The sequence below is a fragment of the Hylobates moloch genome, unplaced genomic scaffold, assembly GCF_009828535.3.
Source record: "Hylobates moloch isolate HMO894 unplaced genomic scaffold, HMol_V3 SCAFFOLD_5, whole genome shotgun sequence".
NCBI classification, from domain to species: domain Eukaryota; kingdom Metazoa; phylum Chordata; class Mammalia; order Primates; family Hylobatidae; genus Hylobates; species Hylobates moloch.
In genome coordinates this window covers 89349481-89369967 of record NW_026652280.1, presented here as the reverse complement: position 1 = coordinate 89369967, position 20487 = coordinate 89349481, and the positions used below count along the sequence as shown (strand labels likewise).

Below are 20487 nucleotides of genomic sequence, written 5' to 3'. Positions count from 1 at the left end.
GGCACAGAGCTTTAATTGAAAAGCAACACGTATCACGCTAATGCTGCCGACTGGCTCGGCTCACTCATTCCTTCGCTCAATCAGCTGCAGATCATTCATTAAGCACCTTCTGGGCTCCCAGGACTGACCTTGCAGGGGAGGGGAAGAGAAAATAAAGACCCTGTGCAGAATGCCCAGGCAGACGTCACAGCATATGGACCTCGTGGGGACGGTGGCCTGGGCTCCTGCAGCTGCCGGCACAGACGACCAGGCTCGGTGGCCTCAAACAACACAAACGTCTCCCCTTACAGAGCTGCAGGCTGGAAATCTGACCAGTTCTGCGGGGCTGAAGTTAGGGCGTCCGCGGGACTTCCTTCCTGCTGGAGGCTCCCGGGGTATCCACTTCCTTGCCCAGCTTCCAGAGGCCGCGGGGCTCCTTGGATCCTGGCCCCTGCCTCTTCCACCTGTAGGGACCCTTCAGATTGCACTGGGCTCACTCAGGTGATTGAAAGGCATCTGCCTTAAAAAAAAAAAAAAAAAAAAAGTGGTAAAATATACAAAGCATAAAAATCACCATTTTAACCATTTTTCCATGAACAGTTCGTTGACTTGCAGCACAGTCACACTGTTGCGCTGCCATCGCCGCCGTCCAGCTCCACAACGCCCGCAGCTTCCGCTAGAGTTCGCGAGGATTTGTCTGACTTCTCCAAACCTCACGTTGGAATTGATCCCATATATTGAAGGTGAGGCCTAAGGAAGTGCTTGGGTCATGGGGGCGAATCCCTCATGAATAGATTAATAACCTCCCCAGGGGCGGGAGGGAGTTGGTTTTTCTGAGCTGGTTGTTCAAGAGCCTGCACCTGCCCCACTTGCTTCCTCTCCCCCCACGTGATCTGAGCACGTGGGCTCCCCTTCCCCTCCCCCACGAGTGGAAGTAGCTGAGGCCTCCCTAGGAGCGGACACGGGCATCATGCTCCCTGTACAGTCTGCAGAACCCTGAGCCAAATCTCTTTCCTTTAGAAATTACCCAGCCTCGGCCGGGCACGGTGACTCACGCCTGTAATCCCAGCACTTTGGGAGGCCAAGACAGGTGGATCACCTGAGGTCAGGAGTTCCAGACCAGCCTGGCCAACATAGTGAAACCCCGTCTCTACTAAAAATACAAAAAAATTAGCTGGGAGTGGCAGCAGGTGCCTGTAATCCCAGCTACTCAGGAGGCTGAGGCAGGAGAATCGCTTGAACCCAGGAGACGGAGGTTGCAGTGAGCTGAGATTACACCACGGCGCTCCAGCCTGGGCAACAAGAGCGAAACTGCGTCTCAAAAAAAAAAAAAAAAGAAAAGAAAAGAAAAAAGAAATTACCCAGCCTCAGGTATTCTCAGGTGTTCCTTTATAGCAACACAAAGAGACTAAGGCATATTCCCAAATGGAAACTCTGTGCCTATTAAACATTAGCTCCACTACCCCCCCACCCCCCAGGCCCTGGCAGTCACCATTCTCTGTGTCTGTGAATTTTGCTGCTCTACGGACCTCAAGAGGGGGTCATACTGCATTCGTTCGTCTTTTTGTGACTGGCTTCTTTCACTTAGCATAACATCTTCAGGTTCATCTGTGTTGTAGCATGTCAGGATTTCTTTCTTTCTTTTTTTTTTTTTTTTTAAAAGACAGGGTCTCACTCTGTTGCCCAGGCTGGAGTGCAGTGGCAGGACTATACAGCTCACTGTAACCTTGAACTCCTGGGCTCAAGGGATCCTCTCACCTCTGCCTCCTGAATAGCTAGGACTGTCCTTCCTTTCAAAGGCTGAATAATATTCCACCGTCTATATTTACATTTTATTTACCCACTCTCCCACAGATGGACAGTGAGTTGCTTCCACCTTTTGGCCAGAGAATAATGCTGCTCCTATGAATATGGGTGTAGAAATATTTCTTCCAGACCTTGTTTTCAACTATTTGGGGTATATACCCAGAAGAGGTATTGCTGGATCATATGGTACTTTTTTTTTTTTTTTTTTTTTTTTAGGATTTGCTATACTGTTCACAGCATCTGCCACATTTTACCTTCTCACCAACGGTGCATGAGGGGCTCAATTTCCCCACATCCTCACCAACTCTTGTGACCGTTTTCTTGATGGTAGTCACCCTCATGGGTGTGAGATGTTACTGCAATGTCTTGGCTCTGTCCCCCAGGGTGGAGTGGGGTGATGCAATCATAGTTCATGGCAGCCTTGACCTCCTGGGCTCAAGCAATCCTCCTGCCTCAGCCTCCTGAGTAGCTGGGACTTCAGGCGGGTCCCACCACACTCAGCTAATTTTTAATTTTTTGTAGAAACAAGGTCTCCCTATGTTGCCCAGGCTGGTTTCAAACTTCCGGGCTCCACTGATCCTTCTGCCTCAGCCTCCCAAATAGCTGTGATTACAGGTGTGAGCTGCCGTGCCCAGCCTCCATGTGGTTTTTGTTTGTTTGTTTGTTTGTTTTGAGATGGAGTCTCGCTCTGTTGCCCAGGCTGGAGTGCAGTGGCACCATCTCGGCTCACTGCAAGGTCCGCCTCCGGGGTTCACGCCATTCTCCTGCCTCAACCTCCCAAGTAGCTGGGACTACAGGTACCCGCCACTACGCTCAGCTAATTTTTTTGTATTTTTAGTAGACATGTGGTTTCACCATGTTCACCAGGATGGTCTCGATCTCCTAAACTTGTGATCCGCCCGCCTCGGCCTCCCAAAGTGCTGGGATTACAGGCGTGAGCTGCTGCGCCCGGCCTCCGTGTGGTTTTGATTTGCGTTTCCCTAATGATGGGTGATGCTGGGAATCCTTTCTCCTGCTCATTTTCCATCTGTGTGTCTTCTTTGAGACATCTATTCAAATCCTTTGTCCATTTTTAAATGCTTTGGGTTTGTTGTTTAGCCGTAGTTCCTTGCATATTCTGGACATTATCCCCTTATCAGACATATGACTTGCAAATATTTCTTCCCATTCTCTAGGTTCCCTTTTCATTGTTAGGTCCTTCAATGCCGTTTTTCAAATGACAATCAACTTACCTATTTTTTTTTTTTTTTTTGAGATGGAGTCCTGCTCTGTCACCCAGGCTGGAGTGCAGTGGCGTGATCTCGGCTCACTGTAACCTCCGCCTCCCAGGTTCGAGCGATTCTCGTGCCTCAGCCTCCCAAGTAGCTGATATTACAGGCACATGCCACCACGCCTGTCTAATTTTTGTATTTTTAGTAGAGACAGGTTTTGCCGTGTTGGCCAGGCTGGTCTCAAACTCCTGACCTCAAGTGATCCGCTCGCCTCGGCTTCCCAAAGTGCTGGGATTACAGGCGTGAGTCACCACGCTTGGCCCAACTTAGCTATTTTTCCTTTTCTTGTCTGTGCTTTTGGTTCCGTATCTAAGAAATCATTGCCAAATCTTGAATGTCATGAAAGCTTCAATGTCATGAAGCTTTCCCCGTTTACTTCTAAGAGTTTTATAGGTTTAGGTCTCGTGTTTAGGTCTTTAATCTATTTTCAGTTAATTTTTCTATCTGGTGAAAGGTAAGGGACCAACATCACTCTTTTGCACATGAATATCACTTTCCCAGTGCCGTGTGCTGAAAAGATAATCTCCCTATTTGAAGGCCAGCTGATTAGAAACCTTAATTCCATCTCTACCTAATTCTCCTTGGCCATGCGGGGTAACATCGTCACAGGTTCCAGGGATTAGGATCTAGACATCTTTGGGAGGCCAGGATTCTGCCCACCAGAGGGAGATCGGGCCTGCAGGGACTCACGTGCATCTCATTCACACACCCTACTCAGGAGAACACAACTGACCTTTGAACAAGGGTGTGAACTGTGAGTGTCCACTTATACACATATTTTTTTCAACCAAACACATAAAAAATACAGTATTCAGGCTGGGCATAGTGGCTTACGCTTGTAATCCCAGCACTTTCGGAGGCTGAGACAGGAGGATGGCTTGAGGCCAGGAGCTCAAGACCAGCCTGGGTAACATAGTGAGATGCTGTTTCAACAAAGACCTACAAAAAAAAAAAAAAAATTAGCCAGGCATGGTGGGTGTGCACCTATGGTCCCAGCTACTCAGAAGGCTGAGGTAGGAAACTGCTTGAGTGAGGGAGGTGGAAGCTGCTGTGAGCTATGATGGTGCCACTCCACTGCACTCCAGCCTGAGTGACAGAGACCCTGTCTTGAAAAGAACAAAAAATATAGTATTCACAGAATGCAAAACCTGCACACACAAGGCCAACTTTTCAAAGACGTGGGTTCTGCAGGGCACTGGGGGATTTGAGTATGTGCAGATTTGGGTACAGGAGGGAGGTCCTGGGCCCAATCCCCTGCATGTACCGAGGGACGGCTCTATTCCTAGGTAATAGCAGGAGGTGTAATTCACAGAACATATTGACAAACATTAAATCGAGAGATGGCGTATGTTAGTGAGAAATCTGACAGCTCACAAATGACAACAGAGCTGTCTCAAATGGTTTTTAATCGAAGAAGCACTATTATAACAATGACAGTAGGTAGAAAAAAAAAGCACCTTATACACAACATAGAATTCTTTGACTATGTTGCTGTCAGTGTGCATTTTCACAATCACCATCACAAGCAGAGCTCGTCTTCCCATGGGAGGTCAGACAGGTCAGAAGAAATAACCAGAGGGAAAATGGGAGAAAAGAAACAACAGAATTCAAAACACAGGAATAAGGAGCCAGGCACGGTGGCTCACGCCTGTAATCCCAGCACTTTGGAAGGCTGAGGCAGGTAGATCACTTGAGGCCAGGAGTTTGAGACCAGCCTGGCCAACATGGTGAAACCCCGTCTTAACTAAAAATATAAAAATTAGCCGGGCATGGTGGCAGGCGCCTGTAATCCCAGCTATTCGGGAGGCTGAGGCAGGAGAATTGCTTGAACTTGGGAGGCGGAGGCTTCAGTGACCTCAGATTGTGCCACTGCACTCCAGCCTGGGCAACAGAGCGAGACTCCGTCTCAATAAAACCCCAAAACCAAAAAACATGGGACTGAGATGAGAAAAGGGGAGAATCCTAATGTTTCAGGCAAAATAAGTAAAAATTATTAAAATGTATTGTTACCTTTTGTTGTTAAGATATCTTCAGTGTGTTCCATCAGACTGTGGAGGTGTATCCTGGCAATACATCTCAAATTCAAGCAGGTAAATGAATCTAGTAGGCATCTGACTAGAAAGAGGGGTTAATTCTTTTATCCTCACTTTCAGATGAAGAAATCGGAGCTGAAGGTCAGCAAGGCAGGTATCAAAAACCGTGCCCACTCCATGCAGGCCCCGGCGTGGAGGGAGGCAACAGGGAGAGCTTTCCTCTGAGAGGAGGCCCCTGGCCAGTCCCGAGCCGTGTTCTCAGATCTCTTTGTTCTCCTTTCAGAACTTCCTCTTCTCCTTGGTTAGAATTAAACACAGTGGTGGGGGCCGGGCACGGTGGCTTCACGCCTGTAATCCCAGCACTTTGTAAGGCTGAGGCGGGCTGATCACCTGAGGTCAGGAGTTTGAGACCAGCCTGGCCAACATGGCGAAACTGTCTCTTTACTAAAAATACAAAAATTAGCTGGGCAAAGTGGTGCACACCTGTAGTCCCAGCTACTCGGGAGGCTGAGGCAGAACTGCTTGAACCTGGGAGGTGGAGGTTGCAGTGAGCCGAGATTGTGCCATGGCACTCCAGCCTGGGCGACAGAGCAAGACTCTGTCTCAAAAAGAATAAATTGATTAAAAAAATACAAATAAACACAGTGGTGGAATCACTGTTATTGTGTCAGCTTCCCCAGTGCTGAGCTATCTCTCTTATTCAACATTTCCCCTCCAAGGCCCAAGCATGCAGTATGTGCGGAGTGTGTGTCAGCCACTCTCTGAACATCTTGGGTTGAAGAAGCATTCGCCAGCGTATCTTCCAGGAGCAAAGTGAGCATTTTCACCTGGACAAAGCACTCTCCACGCTGTACCCACATCTGAGTGCCCAGGGTGGCCAGCAGTGGCTTCAGTGGTTCTTGGAGGTGCCTATGTGCCGATGGCTCCCCATGTGCCACAAAATCATTTTCCATGTCTGGGCATGAAGAGAGAAAAGCACGTCTGTGTCCTTCCCTCCCTCCTCCAGCAGGCTGAAGCAAGCTGCTCCCGGGCAAGCATGCCCCTACGCTGTTCTTTAGGCCAGAGGGGACCTGGGGAGTGAATCCAACTTTGAGACAGAAGGTACGGTGAGCTGACATTAAAACAACCACATCTAGGCTGGGCGCGGTGGCTCATGCCTGTAATCCCAGCACTTTGGGGGGCCGAGGCAGGTAGATCACTTGAGGTCAGAAGTTCTAGACCAGCCTGGGCAACATGGTGAAACCACATCCCTAGTAAAAATACAAAAAGTAGCTAGGTGTAGTGGTGTGCACCTGTAGTCCCAGCTACTTGGGAGGCTGAGGTGGGAGAGTTGCTTGAGCCCTGGGTGCACAGGTTGCAGGAGCGGAGATCGCGCCACTGCACTCCAGCCTGGGCGACAGAGCAAGACCTTTTCTCAAAAAACATGAACAAAAAACCCCAACCACATCTAAAAGGAAAGCAGCTAAGATTCAGGTGGTTGGCTCCAGGTGCACAAGCTGCCAGGCCACGTTTGGCCACCAATAGAACAGAAACACAGACCCGCTCAAGATGTGTCCCGCTCCTGTTGAGCCCCTGCCATGCTCATCCGCAGGTGGCACGGCAGAGCCAGACTGGACAGACAGTCGGCCAGCGGGGGCCCTTTCTACACAGCCCCTCCCTTTGTCACACCCTGTCCTCCAGCCCCCTGACTCCACCTCCCTAGCCCTGCTGGGACTTTCCCCTGGTTCACAAGCCTTCGTGCCTCATTTCTTCAGGACCCAGCTCCCTGCAGGTAGCTGCAATCTCACCTGGCAGACAGGCCCTGTGTGGGACTGGGCTCGCCGTTAGGGCTCCGACCCTGTGATGCAGAACCCACGGCAGCCCGGTCATGGGAGGAGGGCAGGGGCACTCTCACGTTAGGCTCCTGTGGGCAGAGCTGGCACAGGTGCTGTTTACTAAGCCAGAGGCAGGTGTGGGACAGCCCAAGAGAGGAGGCAGTGCTCCGTCACCACCCAGGCTGGAAGGGGTAGCAGACATGTCGCACAGCCGAAAGCTCCCTGGGAGCACCTGATGGGCAGGAAGTGTGAGCCGGAACCCAGCTCCCCAGCACCCCCGGCTCCCAAGGGCACACCTGCTCCCTCAGTGCCACTGTTCCCCTTAGCCTTTAACTTCCGGTGCCCCTGAGCAAGACGAGACTGGGAGCAAAATCTCCCTCAGGATTTGAGAACGGTAATTCAGAAATGACTTTTCAGCACAAGAGTGTTTTATTTTGCTTGGAACCTTTGTGCAAAAAACTGAATGATCTGCGAGAGTAAACACATTTCAGTTCATAAGCAGCACCTTTGAAGGAACACTGAAAAGGGAACGTGTGCTTCTGTCTAAAGCCAGAACAGAACGTGCGAGACGCACAGTTCGGCGGGAGAGCCTCCGCCAGCCCAGGTCCAGGGCGCAGGACGCCAAGAGTATCGACGCAGCTTCCACTGCAGAACAGAGTGACCACAGACCAAAGCAAATCACGCAAGTGGATCAAAAAAAGTTTATTCTGAATTCTTTAATTTAAAAAAATCATACCTATGAGGTGTGCTACAGGAATTCAGATACAATAGGTTGCATATAAAACCCGACCTCACTGCTCATTGTGGTAAAGCAAGGATGATGAGAAATGCACCCCAGGAGCAAAAACACGCGCTTCACGGGTGCTCCGGGACCCAAGTCCCGAGACATTTCCACGTGAGCTTCTGGAAAGACACAGCGCCCACCTGACTGCACGAAGGGACTGGTCCAGCCTCCCGGCTCCTCAGGAAGGAGATGAGTCTCCTACAAAGTGAGTGGCCACAAATGCCAGGACGGCCGTGTCCCAGAGCTGTGGGGGGACCTTGGGGAGGAACACACACTTATCTGCACTTCACACTTCTAGCCTTCAACTCATCAAACTACTGTAATTGAACATGGTATTTTGGCAAAAATACTACACCCCCACTGATGGGAGGAGGGTTCCTGGCGGCTCACAGCAGAACAGGCACTGCCTTCCTTCCCAAGGCCAAGAGGCCATGCTGTGACATGGCACACACACCGCCCCAGGCTGCTTGGTGGCCCAGGGACCCTTATGGGAGACAGTCAAGACATCAGCCTTTGTGAAAAGCCAAGCCCGACGCACTCAACTGCACTGTGCGTCCCAATCCAGAGACCCGCGGGGCAGGGGAGGATTTCAAGGACTCGGTGACACTGCCTGGCGGGGGCAAGAGAGGCTCCCAGCAGCCCTCCCGGCAACCTGGGCATCAGGAAATGGGTAGAGACAAGGATAAGCCGGAGTGGGCACAGGAAAAAAACCAGGGTCTCTGCTAGAAGTCACCTGATCCTGCGGGCTGTCACGGTATGACACAGGCAGATTTCCCATCTGACATGGCAGCTCCTGTGCTCTGGGTGACTTAGCTCCGGGTTAACTTCTATCAGGCCCACCCCTCTTCTCCCAAACAGTGAGACTCTAGAGGAAGCCCCTCGTCTGGGACAGTCCTTCCTGCCTACCCGCCACAGAGCCGACCTGAGGCCTCGTGCTTGTCCTGGGAGGTCCCGACTGCACTTGATGGGCACATGGGCAACACACACACAAGAGAATGTGAGCTCCCTGAAGCTGCTGCGTGTGACAGTCAATTTGGCAAAAAAAAAAAAAAAAAAAAAAACCATCGCATAAAACCAATTACCAAAGTCCTCCTAAGGAATGTGATTACAATATATTAGCAAATTCTGTGGCATAAACATTTTCAGAAGCATCAGCAAAAGTATTAAATATAAAAGCAATGTGTATATTCCCCTCCCCACCTTCAAAAAAACAAAAAACAAAAAACAAAAAAAAACAAACCCAAAACCCAAGAACCAAAGAAGGCCTGATCTGTAGTGTGAGGATCCGGGGCGCAGCTCCCGGGGGGCGGGGGCCCTACTGCCGCAGCTCCACATAGTTGGCTGGGAAGAGCCCATACCGGCCCTTGCACACCCCACGCCACCAGCCGTCATCAATCATCTCGATGTTGGTGATGATGTCGTCGGGGTCAAATGAGATCTCATCATCGCCCGCTGGGGAAGAGAACACAGAGAAAGATGCTGAAGTGCAAGCATTTCCTGGTCTGCCAGAAAAAAACAGTGCAACCCAGAGTGAGCTCCCAGGCAGCCTGCTCAGAGATGCCCCCTTGCAGAGATGCCGGCCACTGCAGAGGCTCCTGCTGCCTCTCCCATGCCACCAGGGCCAGGATTTGTGAACATGAGCCGAGAGACTACAAAGACGCACAGAGCCCTTCACACAAAGCACCAACCCCACCCAGACCCCTTCCTCAGGAGCAGGTTTCCACCACATAACTCCAGCCCCGCCCTCCCTCCCTCCCTTCCCCTCTCTCCCTCCCTTCCTTCCCCTCTCTCCCTCCCTTCCCCTCTCTCCCTGGCAGATGTGTCTGTGGAGGGGGTGGGGAGATGGGCTGTGCCCAAGGTCATGGGGCTGTGGAGGCCGCAGTGGAGGGACAGCCAGGGGACACCTAGAGAGAAGCCTGAGGTGACGGCTAAAATAGGAATGGAGGGCGAAGGCCACGGTGATGAGAATCCACGCACAGGTGCCGAGACACCACAGATACACGCACACAAATGCACGTGTGCAAAAGGGACTGAACGGGGATGGCCAGCACTCACTTATGGTAGAACGCCAGCTTCCGCGCTGACGGAAAGTTGCAAACAGAAAGCACTCAAGAGGCAGCGGCCGGGGGTTCTGAGGGGAATCCCACGCCACCCGTAAGATGCTTGTCAACTGCAGAGGGGTGGTGGTGACTTTGTAGACCAGGTGGTGACTGAGACAGAGGGACAAGTGGACGCCATGCGGCCCAGCAGAGAGCCCCACCGCGTGGTCTCCACAACCTCACCACCACCAGAGCACAGCTCAGCCTGGCCCTGAGGGAACACGGGGTGGGCGGCTGAGGCCAGCCCAGGAGCTGAGGCTGCTCTTAAACTGCCAAGGCTGCAGAGGGAACTCAGGGGAATGCACAGGCCACACGAGAGCTGGCGGCCGGGGCAGGACAGGCAGGATTGGGGTCTCGAACATCAAGGCATCTGTGTGGCCCCCTCACCTGGAGGGTGGGGTGTCCCTGTGGGACAGCATCTTTGATCTTGGGAAACACGCTGGAGTCTTTGGGGGTGGCAGCACCCCTGCAGCTCTCCAAGGGTTCAGAGAATACTAAAGATAACAGGGGGTGTGTGAGTGTGTGTGCAGAGATGGAATCCGGGTAGGGAACATGGGAGTTCTTGGCACTATACCTGCAACTCTTCTATATCTCTGAAATTATCTCAACATAAATTATTTCTAAAACTAACAATGCTGGAGAAGTGAATTCTCAGGAAACAAGCAGAGGCAGGCGCAGCTGCCCGGGTCTCCCCTCCAAGCGCTTTTGCAGGCCGCTCACCAGCCTGGTAGTCGTACAGGGCGACGGCTGTGATCCCCAGATCGTTCTCGTACTCATCGTAGGTGCTGTCCTCTAAAAGAAAGCCATGACAGAGCTGAGCAATACAAAGTCCCACACAGGTTCCCAGCCTTCTCAAGTTTTAGACGACACTTCCTAAGATTCTGTCCCAAGGACACAGGAGGGCATTTGAAGCCCTCCCTTCCTCTGCCCCTGCCCACCAATCCCCAGCACAACGAGGATCTTCCTGGGACCCAGCACAGGAGCTGATGCCCCAAATGTGTCTAGAGCACTTCCTTCCAGGGACAAGAAGATCCTGTAGCAAGCAAGCAAAGGCGGGTCAGTGGGAAACCCACGCTCCTCGCAACGACGCCAGAGGTCGAGGAGGATGTCCCGGGAGCTCCCCGCCCTGGGCAGGGCGCTGCAGCGTGGGGCCCCAGTACCTGTGGGATAGTGGCCCGGGGCCTCTGCGCTTTCGTAGACAGCCTCTGTGGCATAGGCCAGGCCCTGCTGGCTGCCGACCTCTCGGTAGTCAGCGGCCTCCACGCTGTACACGGGCTCCGGCTCCGTCCCGCTCACAGGGCCTCTGTAGCTCAGCTCTGCCTTGAAGGAAGCCGCATCCTGGGGAAGGGTCACATGCACATGGCACGGGGCCCATGCTGGCTTCTAGAGAGCAGTAGCTGTACCGCCACAGCCAGCAGAAACCCACGGGCCATCTAATTCTCAGTCCCAGCCAGGACTGAGAAAACAGACGCGGTATAGGAAGGCCAGGCCTGCCGGTGTGTTCACCATGGTGGCGAGTGCCCACGTGCCATTTCCTTCCGGATGATGACCCGATCCTCACCACTGACACTGCAGTCCTGCAATAACCACGCCCACATGGCAGGTTAGGAGACACGCCCCTGCCCACACTGTTGCCTGGGGGTAGAGCCTGTCTTTGTTGGGTTAATTTGGCTGATTTCTTTTTTTAAGCCTTGATCTCCAAGGCCACACAAGGCACCCTTGGGCCGAGCGGCCACCCTCCTGCCCTGTGCTGCTCGACCCTGGCCCTGCCTGACTGCAGCTTCACCACATGGCTCCAGAGCAGCCGAGCCTGCAGACAGGGCATCGCCAAAGAATCCCATTCAGCTACAAAGGTGCGCAGTGGAGCACCTCCACCTCTTCATCTATAACCACTGCAAGGTGCGCAGTGGAGCACCTCCACCTCTTCATCTACAACCACTGCAAGGTGCGCAGTGGAGCACCTCCACCTCTTCATCTATAACCACTGCAAGGTGCGCAGTGGAGCACCTCCACCTCTTCATCTACAACCACTGCCGATTTGGAGCCCCAGCGAAAACTCTCAACTGCTTATCACCCACAGTGGCTTTCATCAATGTTTCTGACCAGGGTCCACCTGATGTCACCGGCAGTGACTGAGAGAAAGCAATGCCGACAGCTCAGAACTGCGCACCCAGGAGATCTGGGAAGATCTGGGAAGAGCCGGTGGTGGACAGCTGCTAGCCAGGGAGAGTAACTGGGCAGGGAGAGCGACTCCACCCTCAGCACAGGCACCGGGAACCACACAAGGGCTGAACTGCATGGGAGGGGCAGGGTCGGAGCTTCCTTGAGGCAGACTGCGCTGGCTGCCAAGGGGAGGGACTAGAGGGGGAGGCCGGTTCCTGACGAGCTGCAAGCAAGGCCTCACTTACCACATCCCCCCAGGGCCCGGCAGGGTAAAGGCAGCAGGCAGCAGCGGCAGCAGCATAGCCAAGGAGGGACAGTTGGGTGGTGACGAGGCCACAGCCAGCGAGGCTCAGGCCCCAGACCCTGCCTGTCTCCAGGGCTCTCTCTGGACTCCTGAACTACCATGGTCTGGAGTGTGCCCCCCTGTAACGCACTGGCTCCTGGGCGAGGAGAGGAATGCATAGACCAGGATGATGGCCACAGGAGGGAGAAGTGGCAAGGGCTGGGGCCAGGAGAGGTGGTTACAGGTGGAGGGTGTGGTTAGTGCAGAGGTGCTGGTGGGGAGCAGGAGACCCACAGTCAGCGACGGGCGCGGCATCGGCAGGTTGCTCTGTAACTCAGGGATGGGGACGGAACACTGGGGGACCCATGAGAGGGGGTCAGCAGCACAGAGAGGGGCCGGACAGCACGTCTGCAGCCACACTCATGAGGGGCTGCAAGGCTGGAGAGCTGAACGGGGCAGGCACAGAAGGCAGACTGCACAGGAGGCGGGGTCTCAGTGATGAGGGAGGGCGGCATTGCCATTAGGGAGTGTGGCGGCGTCCCGCACAGCAGAGAGCAAGTGGGGTGAAGACACCCCCATCCGATTATCTGACAGCAGGTGACCCCAGCAGGGACTGCAGTGACAGTGGCCAGACTATAACAGGCTGCGGACGGGTGAGAGGATGGCACGTGGGCCTGCACAGCTATCCCCTGACAGCACCGAGGCATGTCACCCACCCCCGAGGTGCTCCTGGCCCACCCCTCTCCGGGCGTGGAACGCAGCGATGTCCTCTGCACCCACGCCGCACTGCCTGCCTGCAAGGGCTTCCTCCGCTCCACAAAGAGGACCTGGGCTCTGGCAGTAAGTCATGCTCATTCAAACACCAAAGACACCAACCTCATAGACGGGGCTAGAGGGCAGCCTCTCCTCGGTTGGCTGAGGTGCGGGAGACACAGGGGGCGTTTGCGTTTTGGCTCTGGCTTGCTCCTGTGATTGAAAACAAACAGCAATCAGAATGCTGCCATGACACTCTGCGCTGTCACGCCTGCCATTTCAGAAGATGGCGCGCAAGCTCTAGGCACGCTCTGGGGGAAGGAGCAGAAAACACCCACACCAAGGCTGAGCTGGAGCACCAAGCCTCAGATCCCACCAGCACCCAGGCAGGATCCGAGAGGCAGGTGAGCTGGAGCACCAAGCCTCAGATCCCACCAGCACCCAGGCAGGATTCGAGAGGCAGGTGTGCTCTAAGGCTGAGATCACACAGCCAGTGACGCGACAGTGCCGGGACTGGGCCACAGCTCATTCTCGCCCACACACAATTAGATGGTTTAGGCACAGATTTGGGAGTCTGAGTTGATGCTGCAATGGGTTGAGACTTTGGAGACCTTAACATGGGCTGAGTATGTTTGCACATGGGATGGACATGAAGCTTTAGGGGCCAAAGGATGAACTGGGATAGCATACTAGCCCCTCAAAGCTGCTGACATCGCAGTCCCCAGACCCCATAGGGAGGGACTGTGTGTGTGATGAAACTAAGGGTTCTGTGATGGGGAGAACTCTGGACTGTCTGGGTGGACCCAATGTAATCACAAGGTCCTCAGAGGAGGGAGGCAGGAGTGTGAGGGACAGAGGAGGGGCGGTGACAACAAAAGCAGAGGCTGGAGATGGGAAGACAGGGCCGCGGGGCCACCAGGAGGAACACAGCCCCGCTGACATCTTTGAGGACTTCTGACCTCCAGAGCTGTAAGACACTAGCTGTGTGCTGTGTGTGGTGGTGACTACGGCAGCAACGGGAAACTCACTGACAGCCTGCGGGCTCCAGTGCCAGACGCTGAGTCTGAGGGTGAGGTGGCAGTCACAGGCACACTGGCCAGGGAGCTGCCCAGGCAGGATCTGAACCCCAGGTGTCCACTCCAAACCCCTTCCCCCCTCTCCCTCTGCAGGCGGCCTCACTCTAACGGGAACAGTGTAGTGCTGTCTTGTCTTGTTGAAGAGAAAACCACCCCTGGTCTTGAGGCCCTAGCACAGTTCCGAGCATCTATGGCCTTGCCTGACCCCAACAGGACAGTTGTAAATTCCCACATCACCTGGTGCCATCCACAGGTTAAACACCCAAAGTACCACATCCTGTGTGGCCCTGCAGGGGCAGGGGCAGGGCCTCGGGTGGGCAGGAGAAGCCCAGGCTTCCAGACAGGCTGAGCCTGCCCCCGCTGCAGAGCCACACCTGGTAACTTCACACATACAGACATTTGTAGGCCTCAGGCTCTATTCACAACCCCCCAGATCCAGCTGAGCACAAGGAAATTCCTTGTCAGTGGCAAGCCACCCAGGCTAGACCCAAAGCACCCAGACAGAGGCTCGTGCTCCACCCCTGCCAGGGGTGCGCTTTTGGCATCTTTCTCTGCGAGCGCTTCTCCACAGCCCAGGGGCTTGGGTGAGTGGGGCTGGGCTGGCTACGCAGAAGCAGGCCCCGAGAGCAGGCTGTCTCTGCACAGAGTCCCCTCTAAACCCCAAACTTCCACCTGGGAAAGGAGGGGCTTCTAGAGGGAGAGGGGTGAGAAGAGACTCAGGCTGACATCTGGACAGGAGCTCCATGGAGGAGGAAGCTGACAGGACTCTGCTGTCAGCTCAGGGACAGAGGGCAGGACAGGTTGGCGGGTCCTGGGGCTGGACCGGCAAGACCAGGATGGCGCTAGCTGGCTGCCTGGAGCATTGTGGCCAGAGACTCAGCCTATGTGTGGCTGCAAGTGACAAGGAGAGCCTTAAAGGAGAGTTAAACATGCCTTCCAAGGAAAACCTGGCCAGGAGAGAATAAGCCCCGCCCAGGCCCCAGAGCTCCCAATCCCCTCGGCACAGGTCCCAGGGAGGGTGCGCTGCGGCCCGCTCTTCCCTGCTCACCTCCAGCTTCCTCCTGGCCTCTTCCTGTTCCTGCCGCTCCTTAGCCATCCGCTGGGCTCTCTCCGCCTCCGCCTTCCGCCTGTCCTCCTGCTCTTTCTCCTTAGCGAGGTTTTCAAAGTTAGCTCTGATGTTACTTGTTTTGCTGGTCACTATAGAGGAAGGAGGGAGGACGTGTGGCTTGAGCACAGCAACAACACCACTACTGGACAACAGCCCCACCCACACAGGGTGACCTCCCCAGGAACTGGTCATCCCCCTAACCCCCGAGGAGGGAAAGGTTCTTGCAGCTGCCAGCTCAGCCCACTGGTCCGGAGCCAACACTGGGCGCCTGCCGCAGGGCACTGCATACCTGGTGGGACTGGCGATCCCCCTAAGCTTGGTAGCAGGAAGATCTCTAAACAAGACGGCATCTTCACCACCACACTCACCTTTTTAAATAAAAACAGCCAATTTCCCTTAAAGACATCTGTCCTTGATAAAGAAGTTAAGGTACTGATGTATACTGTAATTGACGTATACTGAGTATAGTAAATCTCAACCAGAGTACACATTTTTTTATATTCTGTGTGACAAAAATGGAAAAGAGGGCAGTGGCTCATGCCTGTAATCCCAGCACTTTGGAAGGTTGAGACAGGAAGACTGTCTGAGATCAGGAGTTTGAAACCAGCCAGGTAAAGACAGTGAGACCCCATGTCTATTAAGAAAAAATAATGATAAAAATTTAAGTCAAAAGTGGGGAACATGGCCGGGCGCGGTGGCTCACGCCTGTAATCCCAGCACTTTGGGAGGCTAAGGTGGGCGGATCACAAGGTCAAGAGATGGAGACCATCCTGGCCAACATGGTGAAACCCTGTCTCTACTAAAAATACAAAAATTAGCTGAGCATGGTGGCAGGCGCCTGTAATCCCAGCTACTCGGGAGGCTGAGGCAGGAGAAACGCTTGAACCTGGGAGGCAGGGGTTGCAGTGAGCCAAGATCGCGCCACTGCACTCCAGCCTCGCGACAGAGCGAGACTCTGTCTCAAAAAAAAAAAGTGGGAAGACACATGAGCCTTCCCTGCTGTGTCCGGGACTGTGGCGGTGGCTGCCTCTGTCTCAAGGAACATGAATGGAACCATGAGAGCTGCAAGTTGACTGTTTTTTCATGGAATAGCATTTTTCCCTGAAATAACAACTGACAGACCAACTATGGTTATGCAAAGCTGGGTATCTGGCAGCAGTTTTCTCCCAAGTGAATGAACTAAGCCTATTGTGTCAAGAAAAATTACTGTAGTATTTGTTGCCAACAGGAGAATTCCAGCTTTCAAGTAGAAGACAGGATTTTGAAAAATGTGAGGCTGCCACGTGAACATGACGATTTCTACTTAGCCTCTGCAGATGAAATTGACGATGATAGCAAATGTGATTTTTTGGGTACTGTGTAATAATGAGAAGTGTCGGCAACTGGAAGACGAGCATAACTCAGAGACCCAGCATTTTCCAAACGACCAACACACAGTACTGCCCAAGCACACTGGGTAGCGAGTCCCTCACAGGGCCAGAGGAGCCGGCCTGCAGGACCACCACCGCCTGGCACGCTTGGGTGGTATCGCAGAAGGACACCCACGCTGCCCTCAAGGTTACAAACACTCCTCCCTTTCCCAATCGCCTACCTAGGGGATTCCACACGTTCTTCCTAAACAACGTAACATCAACAGACTGCAGAGGCAGATGTGAGAGTGCAGCCGTCTCCTATTAAACAGATTTACAAAACAAAACAATGCCGGTCTTCTCACTGAGTGCTGGGATTATAGGAATGAACCACTGTCCATGGCCAGTTGTATTATTTTTATTTTTTGAGATGGAGTTTAGCTCTTGTCGCCCAGGCTGGAGTGCAGTGGCGCAATCAAGGCTCACTGCGACCTCTGCCTCCAGGTTCAAGCAATTCTCGTACCTTAGTCTTCTGAGTAGCTGGGATTACAGGCATGGGCCACCATGCCCAGCTACTTTTTGTATCTTTAGTAGAGACAGGGTTTCACCATGTTGGCCAGGCTGGTCTCAAACTCCTGACCTCAGGTGATCCACCCGCCTCAGCCTCCCAGAGTGCTGAGACTACAGGTGTGAGCCACCGTGCCTGGCCTAGGTTTATTCTTTTTAAGTGAACCAATTAATAACTTTCCAATGGGTGTGGTCACTCATGCCTGTTATCCCAGCACTTTGAGAGGCCGAGGCAGGTGGATCACTTGAGCTCAGGAATTCAAGACCAGCCTGGGCAACATAGTGAGACCTCATCTCTACTAAAAATAAAAAAATTTGGCTGGGCGCGGTGGCTCATGCCTGTAATCCCAGCATTTTGGGAGGCCGAGGTGGGTGGATCATGAGGTCAGGAGATCGAGACCATCCTGGCTAACACGGTGAAACCCCGTCTCTACTAAAAAATAACAACAACAAACAAATTAGCCGGGCATGGTGGCAGGCACCTGTAGTCCCAGCTACTCGGGAGGCTGAGGCAGGAGAATGGCGTGAACCTGGGACGGGAGGCAGAGCTTGCAGTGAGCCGAGTTCATGCCACTGCACTACAGCTTGGGCGACAAAGCGAGACTCCGTCTCAAAAAATAAATAAATAAATAAATTTAACTGGGCATGGTGGCATGCGCTTATAGTTCCAGCTACTCCAGAGGCTGAGGCAAGAGGACTGCTTGAGCCCAGGAGACTGAGGCAGCAGTCCTGCCTGGATGACACAGCAAGACCTGGTCTCAAAATAAATAAATAAATAAAACATTCCTCTCTTTTTTTTTTTTTGAGACGGAGTCTCGCTCTGTCGTCCAGGCTGGAGTGCAGTGGCACAAACTCAGCTCACTGCAAGCTCCGCCTCCCAGGTTCACGCCATTCTCCCACCTCAGCCTCCCGAGTTGCTGGGATTACAGGTGCCTGCCACCATGCCCGGCTAATTTTGTTTTTGTATTTTTAGTAGAGACGGGGTTTCATCGTGTTAGCCAGGATGGTCTTTCTTGATCTCCTGAACTTGTGATCTGCCCGCCTCAGCCTCCCAAAGTACTGGGATTACAGGTGTGAGCCACCGTGCCAGGCCACATTCCTCTAATTTCTAATATAGTCAGTGTCATCAAATACATCAACATCTTGGGGGTTCTCACTAGTAGTCAAAGTGTCAAAGCGTCCTGGGCCCTCAAACTCTGAGAACTGTGGATCCATGGCCCCTGTAGGAAGTCAGTGGTGGCTCTCTGCATCCTGTGTTAAATTTAGCACTTGCTTTCACGTATAATATTTCCCCCAACTAACTGACTCTCCGGGGCAGGGCCCACTTCTGACTCCATTGTGTGTCCAGCACAGAAAAGGACAGGTTTCGAGCTCCCTGGTCAAGGGCCCAAGAACGAGCAGCAGAGAGAATGTCTGCTGTCGCCTGCACATCGACGTCATGACGTCTTCCTCCTGTCACAGCTGCGACCGAGCTGGGCAGGGAGCTGGGCAGGCCCCAGCTGCTCCCAGAAGCTGGTCACTGCCAGTGTGGGGGCCCTTGTGAATGTGCACTTAACCCCTCTTTGCTCTGGGAAGGGCCCCTCGAAATGGGCCGCACTGAAACAGCTGCACCATGCTGCGTCTGAAAGGTGAATCTAAACCTCTGCAGGAGAAACAGGAACTTCATCAAAATGATCATTTTCTTTCCCAAAAATACGCAGCAACAACCACGCTTTCAACTAGTGGTGCGTCTGCTCCTGGCTCTGTTTCACAACTGTCTTTCCCCTCAGTGTTTTCCTGGGAAACCACACGGTGCTCCTGGTATCAGCCGGGACTCACCAGCTTCGACAGGTACTGTCTTCTGATAGGCAGAGGACACCTGCGTGACATCCTCAAAGGTTGATGCATTCTGCGGAGACAGGAAGTGGACGTCAGGAAAGCACTTTTCTCTTTTCTCCATGCCCTGTGGTGGCTCCTACCAGATGCAAATGCCTTCCCCAGATCTTCCCAAAGGCCCAGTCACAGAACCCAGAGCACTCTTCATGACCTCTCGGTTTTGCAAACTAACTGAGGCATGAAAACTATTACCAACCACATTTGCAGGCAATCGTGAGTCAGCATTAGCATAAGAAATGCATGTATCTCCATCTGCTCTATCATAAACCAATTATGGGATCAGCCTCAAGCCTTCCCCACTCTCCCTCGCCACCCAGAGGTGTGAGCATTTACAGGAAGCAGAAGACGCTGGGGACACATGCGAGCCTCCGGTGGCCCGTCCTCCACACTACCCAGTGGTGCAATCACACCTTTCTGCATTGCAGGGGACTCAACTATGGTCTGACCAAGTGACGGCGATGACTCTTATGTGCTGACTCAGGTGGAGACTGTCAGGGCTCGTGGAGACCAGTGGCCGTCCCCAGTTTCACTGTGGGTTTCACTACCTCTGATGAGAACACCTGAGGCTCAGAAGCCACCAGAGCCCCCACACCATGGCCCCTTTCTGCCCAGCACCTCCTGCTTGCCCCCTTCCTGGCCCGCCTGTCCTTCCTCGGACCCTACTCCCTCCTCCTGTCAGTCAGCTCCAGCGTCTACTCCATGTCCCTTGAGCCGCTTGCACCTGTTCAAAGGCAAGGCCATCAGCCTTTTACTGGGTCCTGTCACCCACTGGGCCTTCTGCAGACATCACCTCACCCTCAGGGGACAACCTCACCTCCCAGCCTGGGTTGTAGCCCCATCCCCATAATGTACGGGGACCCGGGCAGTTACATCACCCTCTCTAAGCCTTGGACTCCTCCATCACACAGCAAACCGAGAGAGAAGCTCCACCCCCTCCTGAATGAAAGACAATGACACCCAAGGCTGCACCCCCACACTGCCTCCCCACGTGCCCACAAGCTCAGCGGTCACCGCCAACACCAGCAATGCTGACCACAGACACCCACAGCACAGGCAGTCCCTCAGGTTCTGGCCTCAAAGCCACAACCTCTGACTCACCCACAGGGGAGCTCCTTCCCTCCGTCCATCCCAGCGCCTTGCAAGGCCCCTGCTACCTCGCTGGGTCCCCCTGCCCCGTGTCCTCTGACCGCGTGCCTACTCCCCTCCCCACTCTGCATGCCGCCTGGGCCCGGCCCTGGCCCTACCCCAGCTCTCTCTCGCTGACACCCACATCTGCTCCTCCCAGTTCTTCGGCTCCACATTTGGCCCCACGTCTACCCCACATCCACCCGACAGCTCCCTCCCCTGTGTCCCTTGGCGCCAAACACCATGCCCTGCTTCTCTACCACCTGAGCCCCTCCAGCTCTTCTCAGGACCACACCCCCCTGCCCAGGCCATCCCCCACAACCCAGACTCCACGCTGAGGCCAGGGGCTTCTCAAAGTAGACCCCCCCGCAGTGTCCCTTGCCTGCTAACCTTTCTGGGGCC

General features: G+C 53.8%; 1 protein-coding gene across 4 annotated transcripts in view; it reads right to left on the bottom strand.

Moving 5' to 3' along the window:
• Positions 1–7585: 7585 nt before the first annotated feature.
• The window catches only part of CTTN (cortactin), a 38233-nt gene continuing 25331 nt past the window's right edge, over positions 7586–20487 (bottom strand). For 3 of the 4 annotated variants that reach the window (XM_032153755.2, XM_032153757.2, XM_032153758.2), the window contains 6 exons: positions 18904–18973; positions 15110–15258; positions 13109–13198; positions 10947–11124; positions 10507–10578; positions 7586–9139 (listed from right to left, as the gene is read on the bottom strand). In XM_032153755.2, coding sequence (XP_032009646.1) covers positions 9003–9139; positions 10507–10578; positions 10947–11124; positions 13109–13198; positions 15110–15258; positions 18904–18973 — 696 coding nt within the window. In that variant the 3' untranslated portion in view covers positions 7586–9002. The remainder of the gene's footprint in view (positions 9140–10506; positions 10579–10946; positions 11125–13108; positions 13199–15109; positions 15259–18903; positions 18974–20487) is intronic. The other variant, XM_058439053.1, reaches the window with a different exon arrangement.